General features: G+C 31.3%; 1 protein-coding gene across 3 annotated transcripts in view; it reads left to right on the top strand.

Annotated features, from left to right (window-relative positions):
- The window catches only part of LOC148602036 (uncharacterized), a 75,428-nt gene extending 63,694 nt beyond the window's left edge, over positions 1-11,734 (top strand). For all 3 annotated transcript variants that reach the window (XM_088554470.1, XM_088554472.1, XM_088554471.1), the window contains 11 exons: positions 697-814; positions 1,231-1,375; positions 2,102-2,192; positions 3,191-3,361; positions 4,200-4,413; positions 5,708-5,852; positions 6,282-6,444; positions 6,795-7,009; positions 7,592-7,727; positions 8,508-8,618; positions 9,625-11,734. In XM_088554470.1, the coding sequence (XP_088410596.1) occupies positions 697-814; positions 1,231-1,375; positions 2,102-2,192; positions 3,191-3,361; positions 4,200-4,413; positions 5,708-5,852; positions 6,282-6,444; positions 6,795-7,009; positions 7,592-7,727; positions 8,508-8,618; positions 9,625-9,804 (1,689 nt within the window). In that variant the 3' untranslated portion in view covers positions 9,805-11,734. The remainder of the gene's footprint in view (positions 1-696; positions 815-1,230; positions 1,376-2,101; positions 2,193-3,190; positions 3,362-4,199; positions 4,414-5,707; positions 5,853-6,281; positions 6,445-6,794; positions 7,010-7,591; positions 7,728-8,507; positions 8,619-9,624) is intronic.
- The last annotated feature ends 560 nt before the right edge of the window (positions 11,735-12,294 follow it).

The raw sequence follows: 12,294 nt of genomic DNA, 5'->3' as shown, positions 1-12,294 counted from the left end.
CGATTTGGAAAATATGTAGGCAATTAAGGTCCTCTGTCCACTATACCTCTTAAATGGTTCAACAGATATTTACTGAACTTTATGTAAAGGTTGTGCATCATATGTAAACGTACCTGAAGCATATGGCATGCCATATTTATATTTATTCCAATTTGTAGGTATATTATATTATTTAGAAGATATCGTATGTAGTTTATAAGATATCTACAAATTGGAATAAATATGAATATAACATGCCATAGAAGCCAGATAACTGCATATATCATATATTTAGATTAAAATATACCTTTTTTGTGTATGCATAATAAGTGTTTAAGCCCTATATCATTCTCCCTCTATGGCATACCCTATATCACACCCCCTTAACTGACCATACTCAAAGTATAGTTGAAATATATGATACAAGGAACATGACATGGCACTCTGGATATTATAGGAGTATCGGGTTGATACCGCATGTGATACAAACTTTGACATGAATTTTCAGTTTGGATTAATAAATGCTTTGAAAGGGAAATAGTCCAATTTTAGGATTTTACATGTTCTAAGGCATACAATGCCTAATACTCCTAAAACATTAAATATAATTGGATTGAACCAGAAAAACAATGACAATGTAATTATTGATAACTTGAGATATTTTTAATTTTCTATTTTCTCAATCATCTTTTATTAAATATTTGAAATATGTTTCAGATGTTCAGTACTTGGTGCATGAGGAAGACCCAGATGGCAGCAGTGAGCCAGATGTACAAGGAATCCTGGGAAGGTTATCAGTCAGAGATACTACATATGTGGCATCAGTGGACAAAAGGTTTGTTACTGTTTACAATTAACAGTATAAATTATTTTCTGGTATATTTTCATGGAATTAATCATGCATGTATGAAAAAGGTATGTACCCTATCAAAATCTATCGATTTAAAAGAATTCAAATAAAAAAACACTTTCATAGTGTTTTTGCTTTAATGCTTTTCAAGCTTTTCTCAGATTTGGATACATTGTATTTAAAAATTACATATTTGCTTAAGTTTTATTTATTGAATGATTTCTATGTGTATATATAGTTAGACTTAAAATTGGTTCTAATTAGACAGGTTTTCTGTTTACTAAGGTCCAAAATACACATAAATAATGAATGGACTTCATAATATGTATGCCTTAGACAGGTTTTCATATTATTCAGGGTTTGGTTTAGACAGATTTTACTGTTTTTTTTTATTATTACAGCCAATAGAAGACGTCGAGTGATGGCCCAGATGGTGAGCCATACCAGACAGAGGAATACACTGGGTAGGAACTTCTGTGTGTGGAGAGAAAATACTCAGAAACTACAGCTAGCTACTAAACTCTGCAATATCAAGTTGGTGCATAAGTAAGTAATTAAGTACCATTCTTTGTAAGAATCAGGCAATGGGTGGCACATCATTATTCACAGTTTGGTTTTGTTTTGCCACAAAAATATTTAATATATCTAGAAAACCTCTGAAACATTATTTAAATTCATCTTGAAGTATCTGTCACATAGATGATTTTAGATTGCTTAAATAGGGAAAAAAAGGGGGAATTTTCCCACCATTTTTCATATTGCCATTTCAGCTAAGTTTGACATTTAAAAATATCTTTAAAAGGCAAACATTTTGATGGTTATTTCTGGAGATTACTAGGTAAAGATATTTGGATAATGCAATAAAATCTCTGCATTTTTTTCCTTCATTTACCACGCCTTACACCTTTTGCATGATTCTTAAAAAGAAAAGTACTTAAAAACCCAAAGCTGTTGATTTGAACTGATCTTGAAAAAAAAATAACATGTAAAAAAATTGTTTGAATAGACTGCAAGATCATAGAAATATGAGATGGAGGGAAATAATCATACCAGATCTTAGGATAAAGTACATGTACATGTATGTCTGAAACCATGTGGACCCTATTAGAGATAAAATCATATGCAAGTTTCTTACAAAGTTAATTCATACCAATTTTACATGTTAAAACTTTGATTCAAAACTTCTGTCTGGGATTAGCTGGGATTTTACATTACTCCTTGTCATGTACTGCTTAAAAGTAGCATTTTATCTTCTATCAATTCATTTTGCAGAATTGTATATAGCTGGCATGATATTGCTGCTGCAAAGAAACAAAGGAAGCAGAAAGTGCTTAATTTCCAAGTTAAATCCTATACCAAACTGGTGAGTTCTTAATTTCCAAGTTTAATTTTATACCAGTTCTATACCAAACTGGTGAGTTCTTAATTTCCAAGTTAAATTTTATACCAGTTCTGTGCCAAACTTGTGAGTTCTTAATAGCATGATCGAATCCTATACCAAATTGGTAAGTACCAAATTTAGTGGTCAAATTTTACATTCAGCTGTTGAGAAATCAACATTCAAATCATATATACCAAATTTATAAGTTCTGTTGTATTTCATAAGTAAGCCATTTAAAGTTAAATGCTACATGAAAGTGGAAAGAATTCATCTTTCAAGTCTTGTCTCATCCTTTTGGCTCAGTAACAAACAGTTTCTAATTAATGTTAATTATTTTTATACCCCCATTCAATGAGTGAACCTTGTCAGACATCCCTAATTCCACCTACTGTCCAAATTTTGTTGCAATTACCTCAGATCCCAATGTATGGATTATGATGAACCGTATGATGTAACTTGATTTTGGTTGCTGTCGAATATTAACTTCCTGTTTTGATGAAAAAAAATTTTCGTCACAAAAATCTTGGCTGCCAATGGCTGGATTGATTTCCTCTTTGGTGTGTGGCTTTATATAAATTGGGCATACAGTGTAAGCAATTTTGAGTGATGTTCAATATCAATTTTCTGTATAATTTGGGGTATACCTAGCACAACAACATTTCCAACTTCAAGTTAATACCTGTTCTAGTAGTTAGCTTTCAGTATTGCACTGGTACCGTATGCAAGACACTGCTTAGGATACAGTTAACAGTGAAATTTTCAAGGCAGTTTTATGTTGGGTATTTTCACTATAAGGCCAGTAACGACAATATTAAATTGTTATGATTTTCTTTTTCAAAGAACATTATAATACCGTTTGAGGAACAATCGCAAATTTAAAACAGCGCAAAAGCAAATTGATCACAGAAATCTGGAAAATTTCCTGGTTTACAATGTAGTGCATTTGTGTAAGAATTATTTATTAATTTTCTTGTATTCAGGTTATAAGGATGTTTAAGACTTGGCATGAAGCATACTTAATGAGATTACAGGAGTATGAAGAACATGAGCAGTATATTCAGAGGGTTGCATTACAGATGGGTAGAAAGTGGAGGTTTAAGGCACTGAAAGCTAGAGGTCAAAGGTTACTAAAATACAGACAGAAATTAGAGGTAAATTGTTTAAACTGCTGGAAAAATTTGCAGATAGAAAATATGTCTTAGATATAACTCAACAAAAATACATATACATCAATATGGTTTTGTTGCATGGCAAAATGAAAATTTCAATTTTTTAATTATTTTGTTTTGCATAAGTTCACCTCATATATACCGTATAGCGGATAATTTTTGGGGGTGCTTATATTGGGGTATTTTAGCAGTTTGTCTAAAGGCGCCAAAATAAATTCTGCAAAACCTGTACTCTGGGCGTAAGTACATAGTGAACCATTTATCATCTGCTTTAAATAAGAACTGCATAACATTTCCGTTTACTTTTTTGGCTTCACAGTTGCCAAATTTTACATCCCCCAAAATAACCCACAATAGGATAAAATAAAATTTAAATGCTAGATGAATGCAGGGACACTCACATAATTAAAAAGAAACACTTTACCTTAAGTATTACTTCCTAACCTGTTCTTAGGTGAACAAGCCCTTTCAAAACAATTTATTTTGAATGATTTTCATAGATTGTTTCTTATCATTTATGATATGAAATCTGAACAGCCAGCCGTCAATTTCACAAAATGTCGTAAGTGTGAAATTGATGGTAAATTATGATGTCACAATGCTATTTTCTGTTGAGATGTCATTACTTACAATCAACTTTACACTTACAACTTTTTGTGAAATTTGACGCCAGGGACATCTGTGTACAGAAATTGCAATACAAAACTTAAGTGCTGAGATCATATTAATTTTCTGATTTGTACCTAGTGCTCAGATCATATTAATTTTCTTAATTTATACCTGGTGCTCAGGTCATACTAATTTTCTGATTTGTACCCAGATGAAGAAGTTCTTTGAGAAATGGCGATACAATTACATGAGAAACTGTGAAAGAGAGAACCAACTGAAGAAACTTGTGGATCGTAAAAACTGGCAACTAATGGGATCATACATGGACAGCTGGAAGACATCACTCTTAGCCAAACAGGCTATCAGGATTTACAACATGAAATTAACTGGAACTGTACTGGAATACTGGCATACCTTTACTCAGAGTAGGTGTCAAATTTATTTGAGAAGGAAACTAATGCATGTTTTCCCAGAATATTTCTAAAATAATTATCTCCCACCGCAGTGCACGGGGACATAGAAATACCAGTGTCTGTCCATCTGTCCAGTCACACTTGTGGATACAACTCCTCGGAAAGCACTGAATGAAATTTGTTCCAATTTTTCAGGATTGTTAGTCACCATTTGTAGTTGATCATATTGCACTGCCATTTTGATTTGATAAATCTTAGAGGAGTAATGGGACTTCTGCTCTTCATTTTTTTTTCGCAGCAGCAAGGGACACTTGGCTATGAGTTGTTTGTTACTGATTAGAATTGATTTCAGTATTAGTTATACAATCTTCTCCTATTCAGGATTTGGTTTTTATTTTATTATAGTTTGTATGAAAAATGTAAAATCCTAATTTCAACTAGGAACTTTTTCAAAACACTTGAATTTATGTAAATCCAAAACTTGTTGTGATTGTGCTATTTGAGTGCTTGGTGTTTTTCATCAGGAAAAATATATTTGTCCTTAAACTTTGACTTTAATTATTTTGTTTTAAAAATACTAAAAGTGTTATAATGATATCAAGATTCTAACACCTGTGCAAGTGCAAGTTTTGGAAATCTCAGACACCCAAGGGACTAGATTAAGTCTTTCTTGGACAAGGCTCTTTTTCTCACTAAAAGTTAGTGTTTCGCAAATATTTTGAATTGAAATAATCTGCAATTAATAATTAATCTAGATATACCGTTGTGGCTAGTGATACAACATGATCAGATGTAAAAAAAAAATGTAGGTGGCTTCAATCTGAAAGAAGTAATCAATCACAAGTTTTGCTCCGTAAAATAAATATTATTTTCAAAAAAATATTGGTACGCTTTGATTGTTCATTAGAAATAATCTATGTTGTGAAGTGGCTCAAATTAAACGTAAATAAGAATAATGAATTAGTGAACAACAACCACGTTTAAAAGTTAAAAAGTAACTAAATACAAATAAAATATAAATAAAATGTAAAAACAAAAAGAAATTTGGGCTCACATTTAACAATTTATTTTTACATTTTATTCATATTTCATTTTTATTTATTTCCTTTTTTACCTTTTGAACATGACTATTGATCACAAATTCATTAGTCTTATTGTTCTTTAACTCTTCATTCAATATGCTATTTTTTTACAGGAATGTGCATATGTTTGGTCTCAACCTTTCAGTGAGATAAGAAAATCTTGTTAAGCTGAAAATAGAAATTTTCTTGTCTGTTGAGTGAAATATTTTTCCATAATTTTACAGAATCCAAACAGAGATTGGCTGTATGTGCAGCTCACAAAGAGACCCTGTCTCAAAGACACCTAAAGTGCTATTTCATGATCTGGGTCAGCATGTTCAGGGCTCAGAAATCTGTTGAGGGTCACTACAACCTCAAGCTAGAGATTCAGTGAGTCAAATATTTTTACTGTTAACATGATTTAAGGTAATGATTTTCATGGATTTGGTCTGAGGAGGAACTTTATGACAATATATGATAAAGACTATACAGGTTTCCTATACAATACATTTTAACTCCAAACTGCTAAATATTTAGAGAAGTCACGTCACAGTGGTTTGCTGTAAATTCCAGGTAACATTGCATTATATTATTGAAACTTGTACGACAGAACTTATTCTCGGGAATTGATCTTCACAACTTTGATAAACATTTGTTTTTCATTGAGGAAAAAATTAAATTCTGTGGGTACTTTTTACGCAAAAAATTGTACATTTAGAACTTTGTGGCATATATATATATAAACCTTCGCTTGGTTTTTGTTTCATTTCATTAAAAGTTTGTTTATTTTTGTTTATTCTAGTGTTTCGTACTTTTCAGAGTGTTGAGATCGTGGCATCAATACACCAAAAGGAAGCGACATCTACAGAAACTTGGTACTATTATGTCTGCTAAGGTCAATAAACGGGTCATTGGAAATGTATGGACAACAATGAAGTGTCAGTTTGATTACTACCAGTCACTGACTGAAATGGCTGAAAAGGTGAGTAAAATAGGCTAATATAGCCTATAGATTTAGGCTTAGGTCCAAGATAACATTATTTTGCTAAAGTTTAATTAATAAACTAGTGCTTGTGTTTTTATAAAGCAGTTATCCTTAAAACAGATTGCAAAAGTAAACCTTCATCAACCATGATGCAAAATAATTATGATATATCATAATGTAAAGAAAGAAATGGAATCTGTAAAAATTAAGGCGAGATAATTCTTTATTTTCTTTCATCTTATTCTACCAACAGCATCTCTTATTGGGAATTTGCCTGGGTTTTACACAAAGAAAATATATATATACATGGATTTGTTAAAACAGTTGAAACTTTTTTCTGCTTTCAGATTAATGAACAAAAGGAGAGAAGCTACATGTACAGTGGACTTTATGTATGGCGAGAGAGGCTTACACGAGTTGTTGCTAGGAGATGTTACCATTTGTTGCTGGCTAGAAGAGGTGTCAGAAAATGGCGAGCTTTTGTTGCAAAGATTAAATATGAGCGGAAAGTGGAACAGGAGAAAATGGAGAAGGCCATTTGTCATTATAACATGAAAATATGGTAGGGCTATTTTGATAATTTTCTAATTTTTGTGAAATTCCAAAAATAGTACAGTGTTATCAAGCACCATTGTCCATTTCTTATAACCTTACATGGTATTTAGCCATGCCCCCTAACTTTGGAACTACTTCATTGGAATATCTCAATACACTAAAAACATGTGCTTAAATTACAAACTGTGTTATAGATTGACAGTATACAGTATTGATCCACTTTAAATAAATGTCGATTTTTATTAAAAAAAAAACAAAAAACAAAAAACAAACAATGTATTTTAATTTTACTTTTGTTTCCTGTTTTTTTTTTAATAAAAATATAAGAATTCTTTTCAATTGATGGTTAGATTATGGGATATATTTCCCTTTGGGTCATTTTATGCTGTAACATAAAACGCTTTGCCAGAAAAAATGATGGGGAGTCATGTTTAGCTTACACGCTAAAATCAGCATATATCAGTGGTTTTACAGGTCAACTGTAAAATTAAGCATTCTTTTTTTTTTCATAGAACATGGCAACCACCTGTATGTGAAACAACAAATTTATTTTTCATTCCTTTAAGGTTTTCACTTTTTTCAATTGCAGTTCATTAGCAATGGAAGCATTTAAAGATGAAATGAAAGTAGTCCATCACATACAGTACAGAAAGAACAAACTACTGAAGAAATATGGGTTGCTATGGAAACACAGAGTTGATCTAGTCTTTACAGCCAGATGTGTGGTAAGTTACTATGGAAACCTTGCACATCTGTCTGATCTTTAAGCTTTCTTAAATAGGTCTTAAGTCTAAAAAAATGTGGCATGTCTGATTAAACTTTTTTGGATCTGTAATGTAATAAAATGTATTACTTTACCATAATTGATTTATTTCTCAATTTTTGAGGTGATAAATATTTTCTTTGTTGTCTGATGTGTGATACAGGTAATTCTTAGTAACAATACTTTCAATTGAAATGGGTAACAATAAATATGTTACAGTTACAAACACTTTGAGCCATTGTCACTCATGCTTCTTAATTACTGTAAACGTATAAATTTTTGCAGATTCTGTTAAGTGGACATATTCACAGGGTTCAGTTTTTGCGGTTTCAAAGAATCATTAGCATTCCATAGTTTAAAAAGTCAATTTTGTGGGTACTATTTTTGGCGCATTTATATTTACAGCAGAAATTAATACACCACAAAAATTAATACTTTTATATTATATTGATCAATAAGGAATGCTTCTGCCGAATTTTATTCATACTCAGAGAGTGAGAGTTATATTTGAATCACCTTGTCTGTCCATTTTTTCCGTCATTCCATCTGTCCAAATTTCATCCCAGTTATCTCCCAATTGATTGAGAAAAAGATTTTAAATGTGGTATGTGGTTTTATCTTTCTGTACCAATGGAGGTATACTTAGAATGGCAACACTTGCAGCTTTATACTTCTCTCTTTGTTTTAATGAAAAAGCAAAAAGAGACATAGATTTTAATTTCATTTTCTATTATTCCTTCAGAATTATGAGAACTTGCTGAAGGTGGCATGGAAGAAATGGAGAGTAGAGTATGCTAGAACTTTACCATTGACCAAAGTCGACAACTTTGAAACAAAACATTTAGTTTCTCAGGTTAGTAAAAGGATGTTCTGTAGATTAAGAATTGGCCTTTTCTAGATTAAATGAAAATCATCTAATTACTGTCTTAAGTAGTGAACTGCATAATTGAGAAAGTGATATAAACATTTAAGAGCGACTCTATCCCCTGAATGTCATCATAGCATAGGATGTAATAGCATAAGAACATTTAGAAGGCATCCCCATTATTTGACACACAAGAACAAATCTTTCTCAACAAATTATTTATTTCAATGAATGGCAGCAATTATTATTATGCAAATAATGGTTATCTATGCAGTGTTTCTCATAGGCTAAAAAATTTGATGTTTATTTATATTCCAAGAAGTGTTGTACATTTTGTATTTTGTTTTTTAAAATACAGTGATGGAAGTTAAGCTTTTTTTTCTAGATTGATCATGTCAGACAGAAATTGATATTTTCAATATTCCTGATGCCAGTACCAATATTTAGTGGTCCTCATTATTGTGATGAAACTTTGCTATTTTTTTATCAATGATTCATTACATTATATGAAGGGATCTATAGAATAACAATTATTCCAGAAATATCAATGTAAGATAATCGATGGCAGATCAATAGTTGTGAACTGATATTACACAGCATTTACCTCGTTAATATTATGCAACAAAAACAAAATGTCATAGACAATGTTTACAAATGGAGGTCACAGGCAACATGACATCATAATGAGTATTGGGAAATGATGTTTCTCTGAGTACTAGTGTCTAGTATAGGAAATTACCTGTATTTTTACACAATTGATTGATGTCCTTGTTTTCAAATCCCAGACTTGCAATAGGGAATTGTGCAAGAATTTATACTTCATGGGAAACACGTGAAAAGACAAAAGTACAAAAATAATGCTGAGGCACATGGAAGAGGGCTGAGGTGGTGATGGATGTTGGACGTCCTCATGAGTCCATAAGGGCCCAGAGAGGCTATGTATGTGTATAAAAATAATAACTTTACCTAAACATTTAATTTGATTTATTTGCAGGTGTTCTATGCTTGGAAAGATTGGTATCTGAGTAAAAAGAAGACCAGAATGCTGTTGAGAAGGAGTTCCTCACTAAACCACATGTCAAGGAGTTCATCCAATGAATCATTTTCTGCTAGACCGTCTCAGATTCCTATGCCTGTATTCAGAGAGACACAGTCACCAAAACTGACCAAATGAGGACAAAGCTGAAACAAACTTTTCTTAAATCTCCATGCTTATTATGGCTTTAACATCTTGCTTAAATGCCTAAGAGCTCCTGATCCTGAAGTATTTTGTAGCATTTTGTTACAACTCTTCAAATTGTTTTTTAATTTATTAAATCCAGAAAAAATCTGAGGGTCCTGAGCAGATCCCAATTATTAAAAGAAAGTGGAATGTAGAGAACTGAAATGTTTCATCATACCTTGTGTAGAACTTTGCTTACAACAAAATGAGACCTTTTCATTGGTCCTGAAGAATATTGCTTTAGAAAATAGTGTTGGAAGTTTTACAATACTGATTTAACAACTGAGTATTTTAATTGGTTGTAAGTTCTTGAAAATCTGTGATAAAAAACCGTTCAACTGCTGGTTCTTTCGGCCTTGAAAAAGTATGGTGGATCATTTAGTTTGTTGTGCCATATCTTTTTTATAAAGAATTTATTTTTTAACTAAAAATAAAATATTTGCTTCCAGAGGCCACTTTAATCTTTGATGACAAAGTGTTTGATTTTAGAATTGTTCTGTGATTATTGTAACTTCTGTAACATTGGAAGTGTGTTTACAGTTCAGTAAGCCATTTAAAGATTTTTTTTTTGGGGTTTTAGATTTCAGGCCATATTTCATTGAAAACCGAATAAAATGGCATGTTGACTATCAAAAGGATTCTAATTTTGTGTAAATGCAAGGTATAAACTTAAAGTTGTTTAGCTCTTACAAAGTGGGTTACAACAAACTGCCACCCCTTGGATATAAAGTGAGTTTTAAAAAGAGAGCATCAAACTGATTCATCATTAGAAAATTTTATCATAATAACCTCCTTCCAAACCATCCCTGAAAAAATCTGGCTATTTACCTTCAGATTGTACTATCTGTTAAAATGTCTACCAGTGGTAACCAATAATATATTGCATTGAGACTTGTATCAATTGTATTATTTTTAACATGTGTAGTGCCAAAAAATTTTTGGGACAGAGTTGTCTCCCATTTAACTGTGATATATGATACATATTTGCTCATGACAGCTTTATAAGTTGGAGCTTTTGTGTTTTTAATTATTAGATGTGTTAGGCACTAAGTGTACTCTTGTTTTGTTTGTACATTTTGATTATTTATTTATTTTTGTTGTTAGATATTTTGATATTATTTATTCAGTGTGTGTGACTTACTATGCCAGAATATTTTTGTGTCCATCAGGGTTTTTTTTTTTTTTTTTTTAAATTTTTGATGTTCGTTTCTGATGTGATTTCGTCTATTTTTACTTTGAATTAGTGCTAGTATTCTTATATTTCCTATTTGTTTATTTTAGTTGAAGTTATCCCTTCTGATATTGTCTCTTTACCATTTAATTCAAAAAGTATAATTTTTTTAAATATGACAAACATATTTTCTTTAAATTTGGGTAAAGAAACTGCATTTGCCAGTAAAACTATTACAATGTAGTCTTCTCACAAGTTGTGGAAGTCTATTTTTTTAGTTTTTGAAAAATATATTTGTTACCTGTGTGTTTCATGAAGTTGTCTTTGTTGATGATGAAAATTTGTCTTTTCACACGAGAATTTGAAACCTCAAACATTTTGTACCCTATAGTTTTTTTTTTTTTATTCAGTTAATTTTCAGCTGAGAAATATAGCTTTAAACAAAACAATGTTCATACTTGAAAAGTAAATACATGTATCAGAAGTAAGAATTCTTTATGCTCTTAGTTTGTCCTAAATCCTGAACTTTATTTAATGAGTATAAGCTAAGAATTGTTTTGATCACGTGTGTGCATTATTTTCCATTGCACATTTATATCATGATCTGATATTGTGTTGATCTGTGATACAAACTTGCTGCTGAAATGAAGAATTAGTTCTTATCATGCAAGTTGGTGCTTTAGATATAAAATAAAAATCGAAGAATTACTGTATCTGTGTAATTTTGTTCCACTTATGACATTTTGTTTTAGTAGTTGCACCCCACACTTACAAGGAAGTTTATATTTGACAGCAACCAAAAACTGTTAGCCGTCAATCTAATTAAAATATGACCTATCAGTTGCTCTTTTCAGTCCATAATTTTGAAAGCATTTTTCAAAGAGAAAAAACCAAGAATTCAAAAAAAATCATCTGAACAGAAAGAATGGAGCATTGTTTGATCTTACATGAAGTGACTCTGTGCAACAATTGATAGGTCTAATTTTGATTAGATTGTGCATGCTCTATCAATATAAAGCCACACACCAAATTTGAAATAGATTCCATCTATTAGGAGTCTAAATAATTGAGACAACATGTGATTCCAGGATACAACAATGAGTGGGTGTATAAAACTTGCACAAGAAAAATTTTCCAAAGAAGAAGCAACTTTAAAATTGTTCTCAGTCCAGGTTGTCCAGAGACCCTAAAATTCCTAAATTTTTTTCTGTTTGGCTAAAATTCCTTAAAAAAACTTGAAATTCAAAAGGAATTCCTAAAAAAGCCATTAA

Source organism: Perna viridis, chromosome 12, assembly GCF_037379345.1.
Source record: "Perna viridis isolate PV_CMFRI_1.1 ecotype Kerala chromosome 12, ASM3737934v1, whole genome shotgun sequence".
Classification (NCBI taxonomy): domain Eukaryota; kingdom Metazoa; phylum Mollusca; class Bivalvia; order Mytilida; family Mytilidae; genus Perna; species Perna viridis.
The sequence above is the reverse complement of the archived record's forward strand: the minus strand, read 5'-3'. Positions and strand labels throughout refer to the sequence as shown.